We start from the raw sequence: 19,010 nt of genomic DNA, 5'->3' as shown, positions 1-19,010 counted from the left end.
AAATTAAATGGTAATTTTTTTAAATATTATTGTAGTTTTAAAATTTTCAAACTGAGACAACTGGAACCGGAACCTTTTCTGAATCGCAACTATTTCAAATCTAACCAATTCAAACAGAGAGGCCAACAACCAAACCTTTGGTTCTGGCCCAAAACATTCGACAACACAGAACTAATTACTTGAAATGCAATGTTATATTCTTAGAAAGAAAAGTTTAGACAAAATGAAAAAGCAACAATCTCATTGGAGATACCATCATCATTCTTCTCCTCCCAATCTGGGTAGTAATCTCATTGAAGAACACAGCTAGAACTTGAATTAAAAAAGTGGCGTGCTGTTTCGTTGGGTTAGACAGCCAGAATCATGCTGGAAAGGCAATATCTTTATATTTGCTAAGGTTCTTCGACCAACCCCCTCTTTTTTCAAAATACTTTTTCTAAAGTAATCTATTATAAATACAGAATAAAGATAATGTTTTATTACCCTTGTCATGCTGTTAGTTAAATTAACTTGAAAATCAAGTTTCTCTGCCAAAAAGACCAATAATTTATTCGACAAAATCAGAAAAATATTCTTATGAAGGCGATTAGGCCCTTAATCCAGAAGAACAGGACATACAGTATAACTCAGATCAGTCATTTTAAGGGTTACACAAATCATGCGTCATATGAATCCCCTTTCTGCTAATGTTTCTTCTCAACATTTCAATCAGCTTCAGACAAAACATGTTATGTCAGTCAACAGTCTCGTCGAACAATGAGGTAGCATGTAGATAAAGTAGAAACGTGAAGTCAAAATCATAACATTCTTACACCAATGTCTCCAAGTATTCACTTATTGTAGTGTATTTTAGATGTGGATATAGTTGTGTCCCATCTACCCCTCCAGAAGACTCGATGTTGAAATACGTGTGATCTCCTCTTACAAAAACAGAGTATATAAAGACCAGAACCATGTTGTCTGGATATGGAGTGTCTGCAATGCAATTATATGAAAATCAGATTATTTGTCTGGAAGTTGAGTCTGCAACGCAACAAGCTACTCACTTTTGATAACATGAAGGGTAAAACAAATAAACGAGAAAAGGGTGAACACAAGCACATTCTATTGGATATCTTGGTCCAGAATAGGACCAGAAAATTTACTTCTCTTCATAAACTACGAGCAAGTCCTCATCCCAAGCATCACAAACACAGTATCATAGAAAATGGGATCAAAATAAAAGACTAATGAACACAGCAAACGTCCATGCTGCTTCCTTATAAGCTACAGCAACATCAAAACCTACCTTGTTGCTTCACATATCCACATCTGGTTTCAATGGCAATTACATGGATGATGCAACTTAGATGTAATTCTATCTTGGCAGTGGTTTTCGTGTTTCATTAGGTGATTATTATAAATATAAAGATTTTAAATACCTTTAATTTTCTTAAGAAGTTGGTCTTCTGGTACATAAATCTTGTCAAGCTTTTTCCCAATCTTAGACTCCCAGATCTCAATCAGCTCATTTATTGAATAGACGTTTCCAGGAGGCCTCAAATACAATGTCTTGTTCAATGCACGCGGATCATCTATTGTGCAAGTTGTGAAGGCAGCAACATCATGCTCCTTCATAAAGACACCTGCAAAGAAACGGCATCTATTAGGATTCCAAAGACAAGAACTTCCTAAGCACCAGATTAACAATATTGCTTATTTGAAACTTGAGCAACAAACCTTTGACATTCCCATCTCCAAACACTGTGACCTTGTCCCTGGGTGGAGTCTTCAAACCAGGTTGAATTAGTGAGGGAAGTAAATAGTTCATAAGGAGGTTGCAGCAGATGTAAGTATAAGGAATGCCTTCAGCTTCTATAAGACGTCGAATCTCAGATTTTTGTGAATAAAAGTTTTGGTCTATGTCAGATACTTGAACTTTATCTGGATCTGCTCCAAATTCTGATGGAATGAACTTCTGTAACAATACACAGATTCAACTATTTGAATAAAGGGAACCAAATCTTTGATAACTGGTATTACACTAAGCAGATACAGGGCTAAAGAACGAAATTCCTAATTTATTTCGTAAGGGACGTCCTTTTATACTTAGTATACTTTGAATGGATGGATCTTGTTGGTATTTTCAGAAAAGCAGATGCAACTAGCAAAATGATATGCTTTCAACAATAAAATTTTATAAATGCACCTAACTTTTAACATTTGCAGTTGCACCTACGTTCTACACTCCATGAGCTGTCAACAAATGCAGACCACCAGACTCCCCTGGCCCTTTTTGGAATAAATCATTTGCAAGAAAATAATTCAATTGGATTCTTACACAATTATGTAAAATTTTTATTTAGTTCAAAATGAAATTTTTTGTTTACACATTCAATTTGATTCTTCCATTTCAATTAATTGATCTTGCAAATCTCTTGATTCCAAAGGTCTTTTTTCACCTATCTAAAATTAACTATACATTTTAACTCTGCAGTGAGAATAAGAGCCTGCACTGCAGTTTCTTCTTACAATAATGTACTGAAAAGTCACCTACAAACCCTCTCCATCTTGTAATTAGTAACAGAAAGACAATAAAATTCAGAGGCAGATTAGAATAACTATAACCTTGACGCACCCTGCTTCTTTAATAGCTTTGATAAGAAGCCTCTGATCAAGAGCCTGTTTAGATGGAATTGAACATATCACCACATCCACTCGCTTCACCGCCTCAACTAGATTTTTCTCATCCTCCAAACAACCCTAAGAATCCCAACGAGCAAAATCAACTGATATTTTTGTCCTTCACAAATCCAAAATAAACAATAAAAAGAAAACCCATATAAGAAAAGAGAGAGATAGAGAGCTACCTTAAGGATTGTAGCACCAGCATCAGTTAGGGAATTTAGCTTTTGTAGTTTGACAGGGTCAGTGAAAGCAGAGTCTCTAATAAGAATAAAAGTTGGGTGACCAAATTTGAGGCTAAATTGTGCCAAATGGAACCCTAAATTTCCAGTTGCTCCAATTATCAGTACTTTGCTTTTCTTCTCCATTTCTTCCTCTTGTCGGCGTCTGGTTTCACTGTTTCAGTTTTGAACACTCAAAAGGGGAGGAAGAAACCTTTTGTGCTTCGAAACGCTGTCGTTTTATACTTCGAAACGCTTGTCGTTTTAATGCTTCGAACTGTGACAACGGGCAAAATGGACTTTTTGAAAGTACCGCAACTGCTTTCCTCGCGCAAACCTTTAAATTTGAAATTTGAAATTGAAACCCAAGAATTCGTAACAGAAACCAGAGCCATTGATGACCTTCTCTCCCTCTCTCTCTCTCTCTCTCTCTCTAATGATTTTTATCTTTATAAGTTGAAGAGAGTCTCTTCTCTTCCTTTCAAAATTCATAGCGCTTTCAAAATCTTTTCTTTTTGAATAGTATTTCATTCTCAAAGAGAGCTGTTTTGGAGCAAAGATTAAAGCATTAGACAGTTCTATCTTTGCAAGATCATCAATTTCTTCAAGGTTTCTTTCGTTGCTTAATCCCATTCTTCGTTCTTCTTTCTTTATTTCCTCAATTTCTAGTTAGCATACGAATTTTGGATAGTCTTAGAATCTGCCATTTCTGAATTTTGTTTACAATACTAGAACTGTAATTGGCCAGTGAATTAGAAGTTGGAAAACATAGAGTACTATATGCTATCTAAAGTTTTGTTTGGTTGCAGGGAAAATCGAGTGGTAAAAGGAAAGGAAGAGAAAGTATTTTTATTTTTGGCCTTTCCGATATAAGAATTACGATACTCCTGAACGTTTAGATAGTTCTACATTGTTTTATTTGTTGAATCTGTTGTTCTATAATAAAACCAGTCTTTTAGTTGTTCATTTCAGATTTCTGGTTGGAGAGAGGAATCACTGAACGCCATCAACCACAATCTACTTGATCTTACGAGTTTGTGGTATCTTTCTAAACTTTCTTTATATGTTAATGGTTTCCTGTTTTCCTTTTTTTAATTTAGTATTATCAACACTTTCCATTTCCTAAAGACTTTGACGTGATCTTTGAAGGTGGGTATTTATAGATCGCAGCAAAGATGAATGATTTAATGACTAGATCATTCCTCAATTACGTGGAGCTCAAGAAAGAAGGCATAAAAGATCTGGAATCCGAGCCAGACCTTGAGATGGGCCAATTAGATACTGCTGATGAACAGAACCTCTCAAAGTTCTTTGAAGAAGTAAATGAAATCAAGATTGTCATGGAAGAGATCGCCAATCTCCTCCATGACCTTCAAGGACTAAATGAAGACTCAAAATCCACTCACAGTATGAAAGTGCTGAAAGGAATTAGGGACAGAATAAACTCAGATATGGTCGCCATTCTTCGAAAAGCCAAGATTATCAAGTCAAGATTGGAATCACTTGACAGGTCTAATATGGATAATCGCAACTTGTCAGTGGCTTACAAAGAAGGCAGCCCCATTGATCGAACTAGGGTTTCAGTGACTAATGGCTTGAGAATTAATTTAAGAAATATGATGCATGATTTTCAATCGTTGAGAGCACAGATTTTGAAAGATCATAAGGAGGGTTTCAAAAGGAGGTACTATAATGCGACTGGTGAGCAACTGAGTGACGAAATGTTAGACAAAATGGTTTTTGAAGGTGGGCAAGAGAAGGTTTTTGAAGGGAAAGCAGATTTGGTGATGGAGAATCAAGAGAGGCATGAAGCTTTGAAGGAGATACAGAGAAGCTTGACTGAGTTGCATCAACTGTTTCTTGATATGGCTGTTTTGGTAGAGAAACAAGGTGATGAGATTAACAATATTGAAGAGAATGTAGCTTGTGCTGGGACTTATATCAATGGTGGGACTAATGGGCTATACTATGCTAAGCAAATGAAGAAGAATAGAAGAAATTGGAGCTGTTGGATTGGCTTACTTTTGCTGGTTCTATTGGTAATTCTTGTTTCCACCCTAGCCTCTTGAAGAATTTGCGTGGAGGAGATTAGTTTTTATGATTATACACCAACAGCAGAGAATTTCTCATGAAAGATGAAATTTTATACTGGTTGATGAATTCCAGTTTTTTCATTTTCATTCTGAGGATTAATGTGTTTGATGAAATCTCTATATCGTATTCAAATTCTGCAACATGCTGGAAATTAGTGTGAACTCAAAATCAATATAAACGGAATCATGGGCCGTTGCTGGCCAAGAAATTTATTTCATTACAATTTCACTTTTCAATTTCAATTAGTTACAATTTAAAATGTTGAATTCTGTTCCTCCATATAATACATTAGCCTCCAATCTAATTCTTGCACCTTTCAAATGATTGTTAAGTGGAAATTATCAGTTGGAAGGATAGCTTCTGAACTGTTAACAAGGAGGAAGATCCTTAGGTGGAGGCAAGATAGATTGATCTGGGCCTTTTCCATTCTCAACAACAAATGCTGTTTTCAAGCCCCAGCCTGTGTGTAGCTCCAAGTGACAATGCATGAACCACACCCCTAGAAAGAAAAAATAAAGAAAAGACAAGAAAATCATTACCATAATTTGCTGATTAAGAGATGAAACTGAAAATAAAGTACTCTCAATGCCTGAAAATACCTGGATTATCTGCCCTGAATCTTATAGCAGTCCATCCTCCAGTAGGTACTCCAACTGTATTTCTTTCAGGAGGATCAACCAAGTTAAATTTTGCTGGGTCCTTTTTAGGATCAAAATTTCCAATCCCAGTTCCAACTACAAAGAAATTGTAGCCATGTAGATGAAATGGATGTGACTCAACAGTGAGAAGATTTGTGTCTTGCAGGACTAGCTGCACAGTTGAATTGTAGGCAATTTTGCTAACCCTGGTGCCTGAGGTAGTGCCAAGATTGGCGGTAAGAGGTACACCAGTGTAATTGAATGGCGTCGGAGGGTTATCTGGAAAGTCTGTTCTAAATACCCCCTTGTTGTTGAAGTAGTGAGCTTGAAGGAGGCCAATTTCAGGCATTACAAAGGTTATGTTGTTTAAGGAAGCTGTGAGCTGAGTTCCATTTAAGCAAGATGGACAAGGATTCATTCCTAAACCAATTGTGTAGAAAAGATGTCTGTCAACTTTAAGAGGCACATTTGCTGGGAATTGTGGAGTGTTTAAGCTTCTAAGCTTAGAATTATAGCTAAGAGCATAAGCTGTATCATTAGGTGCTGGAAGACGGGGAAGGATAGGGAGTATAGAGTTTGAGATGCCTTTATATTGTAGTATAGCAGTAGCAGTTTTATTGTCAATGGAAAGTGGAACATCCATGAAAGGTCTGGCGGCCATGAAATATCGGCCAGGCAATTGTGTTGCTCGAACAAGAACGTTTGTGGTCTGGCCTGGTGCAATAAGTAATGCTTGAGTTGTAAAAGGTTTGGTGTAAACTGCATCAATTTCTACTACTGTCATGTTGTGACCAGCAATCGCAAAGAAAAGCTCGTCGTTGAGTGCAGCATTGATGATCCTCAAGAGGTATGTTTTTCCCTGCTCAACCTCCATGGCAAATGTATCTGCAAGGAATTAAAATTGAAGCTCTGACTGAGCTAACAGCTAAACCAAACATCCTTGCTATATATTGAAAATTTACTCACATTTCTCGGAGCACGGGAAGAGTGGCCCTGGTTTCCCATTAATAGTATGTGCGTCAGATGCATTTGGTGGCAATCCCAGCTTGTTCCCTTGTTTAACAAGCTCTTCCACATCATTGTTCCACCATTCTCCTATTGAGTTTCAAGAATTATAGAAGTTACTTAAGCCAAATACCTTAAACAAGTTTAAAATAATCAAGATGATGTATCTATAGTGCATGCATGGAACCCACCTAAAATGATGACTTCTTCCAAGTGAGGCTGAGGGAAAGGAAATGGGGTCCCTGGTTTAGGCATGATAACTATAGCACCATAAACAGTGGCCCTTAGCCAAAGGATATGTGCATGCCACCATAACGTTCCTCTTTGCCCTGTTACATTAAAATCATAGGTGTAAATTTGCCTTGTCTTGATTGGACACTGTGTTATATAAGCAGGTCCATCTGCCCACCCATTACGAAACTGCTTGAGTCCATGCCTGCAGCCACCACAAAACAATCCTTTCTATTACTTATCATGATGTTTTGTTTTCACATTTCCTGAGGTCATGTTACTAGGCATACCAATGAATAGACATGTTGTATTGGGCATGATTGGTCACGTTCACAAGAACTCTATCTCCTTCTCTGACATAAATTGTTGGCCCTGGAAACCTCCCATTTACTGTCACAATAGGCTTGGCATGACACAATCTGCTAACGTTTTTCACTTGAATCTGAAAAAGAAAATGCAACAAATGAGTCTGTTCAACTGGTTCATCTGCAAATAATTGTGCATACAACTTGCTCGAGGAAAAAAAAAAAAACAAGAAAACCAATGAGATTTAGCTCAATGACACTAAAGTCGTAGTTCAAACCCCAGCCGAAGACAATTTACCGAAAAAGAAAAGAGAGAAGAAAACAAAGCATGCTTAAAATGGCAGTGACTTTAATCACTCACATCAAATTGGTATTGCTTAACAGCAGCTAGGACTGGTGGGGAGATGAACCCAATTAAGCAAAGAAACAGAAAATAAACTCTTTTACTTAGAAACATCTTCTGGGTCTAAATATTTTCAGAGGAATGAAATATATGATCTGCTGGAGGATGAGACAAAGGGAGTCAAAGGTACATAACATTTTATAGAGCTTGAAAGATAAAGCATTATCAGTTTGTTAGAAGAAGATGGTTGTTGTAGAATTAGGTGAAGGACTAGCTAGCCAAGAATAGGTTGCATACCAAAGCTTGTAAGCAAGATACTGATAGGGACTTGAAGGGTATTAATTCTACTTGAAGAGGAGATAAGAACAGCAGAAAAAACTCATATTTTTGTTTAAAATAGTAGCCATGTATGAGCATGAGAGCTACTCTGAGCCAACCTTCACCATTTCCGCTCTGTTAAGCTTTACCGTCAAGGAAAAGTGATTGAATTTACTCTCTTTTTCTTTTCTCTTCTTTCTTGTTTATGGGGGATTATCCTTTATTTGGAAAGTTGAATGCACTATTTAATTATAAAATAAAGATTTCTTTTCTCTTTTTCCTTTTTTTTTTCCTTCCTTGACAGTTTGGTTATCAATTTCAAGAACCTTGCTTCTAAGCTTTTTATGGGTTTAATATTGTATTGTTTGTAAATTAAATTGTACTGGTGAATTTGGAAACTTTTAGGACTCAGCAGTTCTTTTGATGTGAATCCTTTCTATGAAGCCATTGATTGCCTTATGGGATGGAAGCTTAGAAGAGAAATTTTATAATACAATTGTTGTATGTATAATAATAGTTGTATTATAGTCCCTGAATATGGTAAGATCTGTGACCCGTCATAATTAACGTTAATATTGATGATGAATGCTCTTAAAAATGCTTCTGTTTCTCTTCTTTGATACTATTTCAATCTTATTTTTCTGGTTTTATTTCTTAATTAATCAATTCAATTAAACCAAATTGCAGTTGGGTTTTTAAAACGATGCTTAATTAGTAAGGGTGATGATCTGGAGGAAGTATGCATCTCTGCCTGAAATTCATGAATGTGTCTCTATCTCCACCATTGATTTGCATATGGAATTGGATGAGGATGGTGAGCACAAGAAGAGATATTCAAAAAAACCAAAAGAATGACTTCAAAAAAAAAACCAAGAGAAAGAAAATTCATTTCATTTTATAAATATGTATTTACACATACAAATTAATTTTGCAAAGAAAATATTAAATAAGAGCTCTTTCATGAAAAGGGCTAATATATGAATGAATATCTACAGATAAATTTATATAAAAAATATAAATAAATAAACATTATATACAGAGAGAATAGAAGCAATCAAAGGTGTGCAATTTTTCTAATTATTCCCAGAATGTCCCTTGAGAACTGTAGAGCTTCTCTTAAAGCAGGTTGGTGAACCCCTAAGCCAACTTTGCCCACCAATCATGGCCTTGCTTAAGAAGGGTGCAGCCTCTTCTTTGGACAAGCTCTGTGACCATTCAAACCTCCGAGCTGTGTTAGCACCCGGACCATAGCACTTGTATTCCGCGTAAAAAACTGTACTGTATCAAACAATAAAAAATTATCAATTAATTGACAAATTATTTACAAAATACAGTGAATTCAAGATATAAATATATAAGCAAGCACATATAATTTTAATGCGAATTCCACTATAATTTTATTTATTGAATCTATATAAATCTGATCTTGGCAAATTTTTTTTCTTCCGGATTTTTGTATGTATGTACCTTTGCTTGGTTTGGGAAGCCCAAACTGTCCCATCCGGCCGGCACTATTGCACTAGACATGTAAGAAAGGGCAAACACCACCGTAGAATGATCACCCCACGGCCTTCCTAGATATGCACTTCCGGTGCCCGTGATCTTGCAACCTAGGAAAGTGAAGCCACTATTCTGAGTTGGAGAGTCTCTGTGTTGAGCTGTTATTGATCCATTGTTTTTGGAAATTGAATGCACATGGCAACTCTGCATGCACAAAATCATTGACACGTAAATTCATTATATATATATATAATTGTCATGGAGAAGTATGAATATGTAAACTCACTTCAAAGATTGAAGCAGCACTGCCACATATGAAATCAGTAGCTCCTTCAATATAGCAATTGCTATAATAGTGTGATCCGGTGTCGTCTAAGAGGGTGTCTTGATATGAGAGAATCCTGCAACCATAGAATGCTGCTCTCTCTCCTGATACCCTCAGTGCTACAGCTTTATCACCACTCCCATATGTGTTCTGCAGACCACCAAATCACAGCAAGTAAATGACAAAATATTTTTTTAAAAAGAAAGTAAAATATTTATTTCTGACCCAATAAAAAAATTACCTGGATAGTGAGAAATCGGCCGACAAAATCAGAAGCCAGTACAGAAAACGTTGGAGACTCAAAAATGTTGCCTCCATGGCTCCATGTGATTATGGTGTTTGAAGCCTTTGTGCCACTCAGCGTTATGAAGGGCTTATCAGCAGGCACAACCACCTTTTCTCTGCTTAATCCAGCATTAATTACAGGATTAAATCATGTCTCAAGTTAATTAATTATTGATTTATTTAGTATTTGCAGAGATAGAAATCAACTAACCTGTAGACTCCTGGCTTCCCCGAAATGAAAACCAGCTGAGAGTTATTTGGAGGAACCGAGTCTATTGCGTCTTGTATTTTCTTGAAATCTCCTTTACCAGACTGATCCACCCTGATAAGAACTGCAGTTGACAAGTCTATGGAAGCTGTGGCAGCCATGAACGAACCTAATAAAGCAGTATGAGCTAAAATCATCGCAAAAATATAACCAGAAATCTCCATTGCAGGTGCACCCATTTGAGAATGTGATTAATTACTTCAACTTTTTTCCTGTGTCTGGAGTGCAGGGAAGAGATATGGATTTCAGTGAAGGAAACGAGGAAAAAGGTACTTGATATATATAATGACATATGCCGTTAATTAATTATCATATGTAACAATCCGTGTTTAATTAAGGTCAATGAAAAGGAGGTCTGAAGCCGATTTCTTACTGTTGAAGTTGAAAGAAAAAGATAACTGTCTTAACGTAAACACATGCAAATCGGGAATATTAACAAATCAGTTGCCAGCGATACTGGTTGAACACGTACGTAGTAATCTATTATAGTAAAGGTGGCCTAAAACATTGTTCAAAATCATGTACCCAAATATTATTATCTGATTATTAGAATATTCCTAATAGAAGTAATATCGGCGGCCGAAATATATTGCCGTAAAATTACAAGCTGAAAATGGAAGCACCTAACTATTAGAACGGTCAATTAGAACTTTTTGTTTTAAAGTTCAGTGAACTAGGAGGACAAGATCAAAGAAATTATATATATCATGTTTGATTGACAGTCAAGTTTACGCAATTGCACTGATAGCTCAAGTGCTTTTGAAATGGCTAGAAATTCTGCTTCGTTTGAATCCCTAATACCAACTAGACATGAAAACAAGCATATGAAGTTACTAATAATAGCATGATTGAATTGGTCCATGATTGAATAATTGGTTAATAATAGCATGACATAGTTGTTAGAAGTTAAATTCAAAAAATGACTTGCCCAATTGTTACCAACTGAACAGATAACTAGCTCTTGTTGACTGTAACTTGGTTAGCTTTTTATTTAAGAATATCATTTTAAATATGAAAATTTTGTTTTGAAATTTTGAAAATTTTGTTTTGAAATCTTGAAAATAGTTTTTGTTATTTATTATTAGTCTTGTTTTCTTAAGTATATGGTAGATCATGGAAATTTTAATTCTATTTTGCTTATTAACGGAAAATCTTTAGACCCCATTAAATAATGAAAATCTATAATTTAAAAATTGTATTGTATTATCCGTAGTTGAACTATAATGATATATAATATATAAAAAAAATGTTAAAAAGGTTGCAACCCAAGCCAAATTCAATTAAGTAACCTGAATTTAAAGGTACCGTGCCCAGAAAACAAGTGGAAAAGAAGTCATAGCGGCAGCTTACTAGTTGCAGTTAAGCATTTGGTTTATTTATGCATAGTAGCAAGCGTACATAGGCACACAAGAAATTGGTAGATAGGGGTTTAATCGAACCGAGCCGAGTAGAGTTTTATAAAACTCAGGCTCGTTTATTAAAAAAGTTTGGAAGATTGAGCTCGAGTTCGAGCTCGACTCGAACTCTAATATTTGATTCGAGTTCGGCTCGAGAATTAAATATTATAATCGAGCTCGATTCGAGTTCGACTCGTGAAAGGCTCGTTCAGTTTAATAACGAGTCTAATTCGAGCTCGAACTTGAAAAGTTCGATTAAGAAGCTCGTTAATAAAACTCGAGCTCGAACTCGAAAAACTCAATTAAAAAACTCGTTAAAAAAGCTCGAGACTGAGCTCGAAATTAAAAAGTTCGGTTTGAGCTCGAGTTCAGGTTCGAGCTCGAATTAATAATTATACTTTAATCAGTTTTTAATCATCATTAATATAAATAATATAAAAAAAGAGAGTGCACATAAAAAAAATTACATAACACAATTCATAACTAAAATAACACAAATAAATACAAATTCAACAATATAATAGAATTACACCCAATGTTTAATATTAAACGAATAAAGTTGATTCCAACTTCCAATAGCTGAAACAAGCTAATATAATTTAATCATGTTCATGCTTGTTCAACTAGTTAATTTGAATTTCAACTTCAACGTCCATATAACCTTCAAAATAATACAAAAAAATAACTCTATTAGCAACATAAACAAATGTGTCATTATCTAATTAGTACTATAAATTAAAAAAATAAAAAAATAAATTAATTTGTACTTGAAAAATAATTATAACAACAAAGTAGAATGTTAAGGATCCAACCATTAAGGTAGTATGACCTCTTGAATATCCTCCTTATCCTTTAATAATAATAAAAGAATAAAAAAAGTTAATTACACATTATTATTTGGAAATAAAAATAATAATGTGTTATTGAACTTACCTTCTTTTTTCTCTTGATGCTATAAAAGGCTCGCAATCAATCAGCTCCACAAGTTAAAACTTGAACAGTTTGCTTCTAATGATCCTCTATGTGGATCAATAATTCTACCTCTAGCACTAAAAGCAGATTTTGAAGCAACAGTTGTTATAGGAATTGATAGTACGTCGCGAGCCATCTTTGATAATATCCTAAATTTCATATTGTTCATCTTCTACCATTCTAAGGCATCAAAGTTAGAATTATCTTGACAAATATGAACACCTTCTTCCAAATACACATCTAATTCAGACTTTGCTTGCTCAATCACACAATCAACATTCCTAATATAGCTATAAAATTGTGCTCTTCCTCTAATTTTCCCTTTTTCACTTATAATACAACTAGATCCTTCTTTTTGAGTTTCACCACTACTAATTTCTGATCCAATACTTTTTGTTTTATGAGTATCTACATACTCATTATAAAGAATGCGCAATGTCTCCATCACAGTTGTAATATGCTCATCAGAATCAAACTCAGAATATATTTCTGGAAAATTCTATTCAATCAATTTCATCTTATTCCTTGGATCTAATATAACTGCTAGAGAAATCAACAAATTACAATCACCCCAATACTTATCAAATTTACATTTCATCTTATCAACCATGGCTTTCATATAAATATTCCCATTTTCATGTGCTTTATCTAATAATTTTTTTATTGAATGAAGTTTAGGAAGAAATAAATTTGAAGTTGGATATTCAGTACCTTAAATGACATTAGTAACTTCATTAAATTCTTCAAGAAAAGAGCACACTTCCTTAACCTTTTGCCAATTATCCTCACTAGGCAAATATGTATAACTTGAATCTCTTTGCTTATATCGAGGGAAGACATCTTTAAACTCCAAAGCAGCTGATAGTATGAAATAATTTACATTCCACCTTATGCCACAATCTAAAAAAACAATCTAAAAGAAGCTTCTTGGAAGGTAATTTCAATTGCTTTGCAATTTCACTAAAAATTAAACAGCGAGACTCAGAAGCAACAAGATGTTTTACACTTTCACGCGCATTTTTAATTATATCTGCAATCTCAGACAACCCATCTTGTAGTAATAAATTCAAAATATGTGCACAATATCTCACATGAAATAATTTACCATGAAGTGCAAGACTATTCTTGTAAGCAAGATTATCCTTCAACATCCTAATAGCAACATCATTATAACTGGCATTATCAACACTAATAGTTCATACCTTATCTTCGACGCCCCATTCAACTAAGCATTTTTGTAGCACATCACATATAATAACACCTGTATGAGGTGGTGGGACATCACAAAAATTCAAAGTACGTTTTTGTAACTTCCATTCAGAGTCCACAAAATGGGCAGTAACAACCATGTATGAAATGTGCTGCCCAGACTTCCATAAATCCGTGGTCACACTAACCTTGTCTGTAATACCCGGCTAGACTCCGGTATCGGAATTCCTACCGTCCGGTGGAATCTCGGATGTCGGAAGCCTCTAGTAGGGTAGAAACATGTTTACATAAAATGTTTTAAGGTATTTCATGGTTTTAAGTAAAATGGAAATGAGTTTTTGCATTAAAACAACCTTGGAGGAAAACTCAGGTTCGGCCGCCGAACATGCATGCCTTCGGGAGCGCCTTTAGGCCCCCGAAAGCACAAGTGAGGGAAGTCCAGGTTCGGCCGCCGAACCTCAAGTTCGGCCGCCGAACATGGCATGCATGCGGAGGCACATTCGGCCCCCGAACGTGGCCTGGCCAGCCACTATAAAAGGGTCCCTTAGCCGAAAACGGGCGAGCTTTTCCCCATTTTTGGCCAAGGTGAGCTTTCCGCCGCCCCTCACCGATCTTTAATGTTTTTCCTCTAGATCTTTCAAGTTTTTCACTTGTTTTAACTTCGTTTTGAAGATTTGAGCTTTTGAGCAAAGTTTTGGAGCTTTGAGGTTCAAGAACTCGAATCTCTTCCAACTCCAAGTTTGGTCGCCTCTACTCTCGATCTTCAAGAGGTAAGAGTCGATCTCTAGCTTATATTATGTTTTAAGTAAGTTTTATGAAGTTCATGAGGGTAGAATGCATGTTTAGGTCATAGTTATGTTTATGGGTTTTTGGTGTGATTTTTGAGCAATGTGAGTTGTTTGTGTATTGTAGTTGGGGTTTTTGATGGTTTGATGCCCCTAGGAACTTGTATGTTTGCTTGTGTATGTTTGGGAATGTTGTAGAATAGGTTTATGCATGTTTGGATGAGATTGGAGGCACAAATGCATAAGGGAGCTGAGTTTCTGCCATTCTGGGAGAAACCAGGTTCGGCAGCCGAAGGAACTTTCGGCCGCCGAACGTGCTTGTAGAGGCAGCCTTCGACTGCCGAAGCTTGCCCCCGAAAGGAGACCTTCGTCTCTGTCTGGGACTTTCGGCCGCCGAAGGTGCTGTCGAACATGCATGAGTTTCGCCTCTATCTGGGAGTTTCGGCCGCCGAAGGTGCCGCCGAACCTGCTTGACTTTCGGCTCTGGAGGGACTTTCGGCTGCCGAACCTGCCGCCGAAAGTGCCCTGTCCAGCCCTTCCTTGCATGTTTTTCTATGATTATTCCATGATGTTTTAGGGGGTTTTTGGGGAGTAGTTTAGAGTTATATTCATGTATGTTTGGTCCCTCATTTGAGTCCACCTGTGTAGGTTCGGACCCGAGGAACCGAGGACCCCAGCAGTGAGTCTGTTGGCCCAGTGTCTGGTCAGAGCTATCCAGAGGTGAGTGGAATAACCTATTATGTTTTAAAACAAATAATGTACTTTTTAGCATGCTTCATGCATCATGAATGCCATGTGATGAATTAGGTTGCTTGCATTAGAATTCACGAATATGTTGCATTGCATATGTTAAATGTTGATGTGGATGAATGTTGGATGATCCATAGCCCTCGATCTATGATATGACGATGTGATATGTACGGTATGGAATGTAAGACCAGTGGGACCCATTCTACGTTCGCTGGCACTATGTAAGGGAAAGACCAGGACCCATTCTACGTTCTGGCACAGTTGGACACTGTTATGTTATGATATGTAAGGGAAAGACCAGGACCCATTCTACGTTCTGGCACAGTTGGACACTGTTATGTTATGATATGTAAGGGAAAGCCAGGACCCATTCTACGTTCTGGCATAGTTGGACCATGTAGAGGGCTATTGGTGACAAATTCATCCTTGATGTGATTAGATGTGATGTGATGCATTCCATGATCCATATGATTTAAATGTTTTTCTATTATTCTGCTCACTGGGCTCTAGTAGCTCACCCCTCTCCCATTTCCCCAGGATTGCAGGTACAGGGTAGACCAGGAGGTTTACAAGAGTAATGAAGTCTGGTTTATGTAATAGATAGTGTGGACATGATAAATGTATTAATGTTATGTAAAAGTACAGTTTCAGTCATGTAATGATATTGAGGATTAGATATTGTGCTTGACATTGTGTATGAGGTATCCCTTTTATTACATGATCAAAAATGTTTTATAATGTTCATGAAAGCCAATTCATCTCATGTTGTATCGCCCGTTGGGGCATTGATGAGATCCCACAGAGGGATCATGATTATGATTATGACTATGTACATGTATGTTCAGGTTGAGTTGGATGTTTGAAGGAAAAGTTTTAAATTTTTATGCATGTTGCTGATCATGTATGGGATTATACAGGTTTACAGGTTATATGTTAGGCTTGTTACGGGTCCCGGCGGCCTTAAGCCGATCTGGATCCTAGCGCCGGTAGCGGTCCGATTTTCGGGTCGTTACAGAATGGTATCAGAGCCCTAGGTTCATAGGATCGGACCTAGAGTGTCGGGCTCATAGATGTTCTAGAAGGTCAAGCACAATAGGAAAGATCATGTCCACTAGGATAGGATGTGGAGTCTTGTCTTGTATGATGATGTGAAATGCCATGATTATATACATGTGCATTGATGCTATGATATGAATGATGTATATGTGATGAGGGTTCATGTGTGCCCACATGAACCATATGATGCTAATGTTTGTATGATGTGTACTGTTTTTCAGAAAACAGGATGAGAGGAACTCGTCGATCGGCAAGATTGACCGGAGTACCACCTGAGGATGAGGGCACGAGCGCCCGTCCTCCTACATTGCCTAGGGCAATGTCTTGTAGAGCCAACAGAGAAAGAGTGTCAAGGGACCCTAGAAGGTCTTTTGATGCTAGCAGAAGGGGGACAGATAGAGGAGGAAGTTCTTCAGATGTGAGGGAGGTTATGGAAGAGGATCAGAGGAGGGATGGGAACCTGGATGTGAGCATGGAGGAAGAAGGGACAGGGGAGTCTCAGGGAGGCGTTCAGGCCTCGGGGTATGGTTTTCCACCCCACTATCCACCCTTCCCACAGGGTTCAGGGTATCCAATGGGAGGCACGTCAGATTATTCCAGCTTTAACCCCTACCCTACCTACATGCCTTATCCACCTTTCTATCCACCTTACACACAGTACCCAGCTTATCCACCCTCACCCTTCTATCCTAACCCGGCAAACCCCACCTCGGGGAATGCTGCACCCCCACCTCCACCACCTACAGAACCAGCAGCCCCAGTTACTCAACCTCCTAGACCTAGCTCAGCTGGTGGGAGCAAGGTAAAGATGACAGATTACTTCAAGCTGGATGCTCCCAAATACAAGTCAGGGGATGACCCCTTTGAGTATCTGAGAGTAGTGAAGACAATAACTGATGAGCTAGGGGCGGATGATAGCAGGGCCATTCAGATGGCAGGGTTCACTTTAAAGTGCAAGAAGGCACGGGAATGGTTCAAGTGTTATGTGGACCCGAGACTAGACGGCATGACATGGGAGGAATTTGCGAATGAGTTCGCTGGATGGGCTTTTCCAGACAGTTCCAGAGAACTGAAGATGATTGAGTTTGAGCAACTGAGGCAGTCAGAGCACATGGGTGTAGAGGAGTTCACGGATAAATTCTTGGAGCTATTGCCTTTTTCAGGGCAAGCTCTAGATACAGATACGAAGAAAGCCAGGAGATATGTTATGAAGCTGCATTCTAGGTACTCCTCGTTGATTCAGTCAGCTGAGAGAGAAAGTTTCCACACTGTAGTGGATATGGCTCGAAGGATGGAGGCGAGTGCTATAGTTGAGGGGTCAGTGAAGCAGTCAGTGACCCAGTCTTCAGGGGTTAAGACCCCAGGCAGAGGAGGACCAGGTTTCTCTTCTCAGAGCTCAAGTAAGAAGAGGTGGGATAACACCACCAAGAAGCCGAAGAAGAATAAGTTTTGGAACAAGTTGAAATCCGGTCTGGGATTTGGCGGTGGCTCGAGCTCAGGCTCAGATGGTACAGAATGCCAGAGATGTGGAAGACCACACAGGGGAGTGTGTCGAGCTGGGACTAATACATGTTTCAGATGTGGGCAGGAGGGACACATAGCTCGGGAGTGTCCTAGAGCACTTTTTATGGGTCAGCCCCAGCAGACAGCTTCTGGTAGTGTGGCACAGCCAGCAGCTCCAGCCACAACTCAGGGCAATGGCAGAGGTAGAGGGAGAGGGGCAGCCTCTTCTTCTGGTTCCCGAGGTGAAGGTCCATCAGCTCCAACCAGGATCTTCACCATGACTCAGCAGGAGGCTAACACATCCAACACCGTGGTGTCAGGTAATCTCGTCATTGGGTGTTCTGATGTGTATGCATTAATGGACCCGGGTGCATCTCATTCATTTATTGCTCCGAGAGCCGTTGAGAGGTTGGGTCTGATAGTCTCTGGGTTAGAGTGTCCCCTATGGGTCAGTGGACCCAAGTGTGACCCGTCAGTGGCAGTGTCAGTCTGCCAGTACAGTCCAGTTTTTGTTGAGGGAAGATGCCTCTCCGCCGACCTTGTGGTTCTAGATTTGACAGACTTTGACGTCATTCTAGGGATGGATTGGCTATCTACCCATGGAGCTACCTTGGACTGCAGAGACAAGGTAGTCAGGTTCAGAGATCAGAACGGGTCAGAGGTCGTCTTCAGAGGAGACAAAAGGGGTACACCTAGAGGTCTGATATCAGCTCTTCAGGCTCGTAGGTTGCTTAGGAAGGGATGTCAGGGGTACTTAGCTCATGTGAGAGAACTAGTCAGTCAGGTCAGGGAGCCAGCCTCGGTGCCAGTTGTCAGAGAGTTTCAGGATGTCTTTCCTGATGAGCTTCCAGGTTTACCACCTGCTAGGGAGATAGAGTTCGAGATAGAGTTGGTGCCTGGAACTAGACCGATCTCTATCCCTCCCTACAGGATGGCCCCAGCCGAGTTGAAGGAGTTGAAAGAGCAGTTGCAAGAGCTGGTAGAAAAGGGCTTCATCCGACAGAGTACCTCACCTTGGGGTGCTCCGGTCTTGTTTGTGAGAAGGAAGGATGGGTCCCTCAGACTTTGTATCGACTACAGGCAGTTGAACAAAGTCACTACCAAAAATAGGTACCCTCTGCCAAGGATCGATGATCTATTC

The 19,010-nt window shown here is 38.4% G+C and overlaps 3 protein-coding genes and 1 pseudogene across 6 annotated transcripts; 1 reads left to right on the top strand and 3 right to left on the bottom strand.

The window, feature by feature from the left end:
• Positions 1-522: 522 nt before the first annotated feature.
• Positions 523-3,080, bottom strand: LOC110625496 (probable pinoresinol-lariciresinol reductase 3). The gene is made up of 5 exons (XM_021771110.2): positions 2,850-3,080; positions 2,608-2,742; positions 1,720-1,957; positions 1,422-1,625; positions 523-975 (listed from the first exon to the last, which is right to left on the bottom strand). Exons 1-5 carry the CDS (start codon positions 3,030-3,032, stop codon positions 809-811), a joined length of 927 nt encoding a protein of 308 aa, XP_021626802.1. The 5' UTR covers positions 3,033-3,080; the 3' UTR covers positions 523-808.
• Positions 3,081-3,234: 154 nt separating this feature from the next.
• On the top strand, positions 3,235-5,136 carry LOC110625498 (syntaxin-112). Of its 4 annotated transcripts, none has more exons than XM_021771112.2 (3): positions 3,235-3,494; positions 3,858-3,925; positions 4,035-5,136. In XM_021771112.2, the coding sequence occupies exon 3, from the start codon at positions 4,061-4,063 to the stop codon at positions 4,952-4,954; it is 894 nt and encodes a 297-aa protein (XP_021626804.1). In that variant the 5' UTR covers positions 3,235-3,494; positions 3,858-3,925; positions 4,035-4,060; the 3' UTR covers positions 4,955-5,136. The 4 variants fall into 4 exon arrangements, with proteins under 4 accessions (XP_021626804.1, XP_043818098.1, XP_043818097.1 ...); XM_043962163.1 differs by having other exon boundaries at positions 3,845-3,925; XM_043962162.1 differs by having other exon boundaries at positions 3,695-3,925.
• A 17-nt stretch (positions 5,137-5,153) lies between these two features.
• On the bottom strand, positions 5,154-7,688 carry LOC110625494 (laccase-11). Its single transcript, XM_021771109.2, has 6 exons — positions 7,520-7,688; positions 7,144-7,295; positions 6,814-7,058; positions 6,584-6,712; positions 5,579-6,502; positions 5,154-5,478 (listed from the first exon to the last, which is right to left on the bottom strand). Exons 1-6 carry the CDS (start codon positions 7,613-7,615, stop codon positions 5,348-5,350), a joined length of 1,677 nt encoding a protein of 558 aa, XP_021626801.1. The 5' UTR covers positions 7,616-7,688; the 3' UTR covers positions 5,154-5,347.
• A 1,204-nt stretch (positions 7,689-8,892) lies between these two features.
• On the bottom strand, positions 8,893-10,361 carry LOC110625495 (annotated as a pseudogene).
• Between the last annotated feature and the right edge of the window lie 8,649 nt (positions 10,362-19,010).

This window comes from Manihot esculenta, chromosome 11 (assembly GCF_001659605.2).
Source record: "Manihot esculenta cultivar AM560-2 chromosome 11, M.esculenta_v8, whole genome shotgun sequence".
NCBI lineage: Eukaryota > Viridiplantae > Streptophyta > Magnoliopsida > Malpighiales > Euphorbiaceae > Manihot > Manihot esculenta.
The sequence above is the reverse complement of the archived record's forward strand: the minus strand, read 5'-3'. Positions and strand labels throughout refer to the sequence as shown.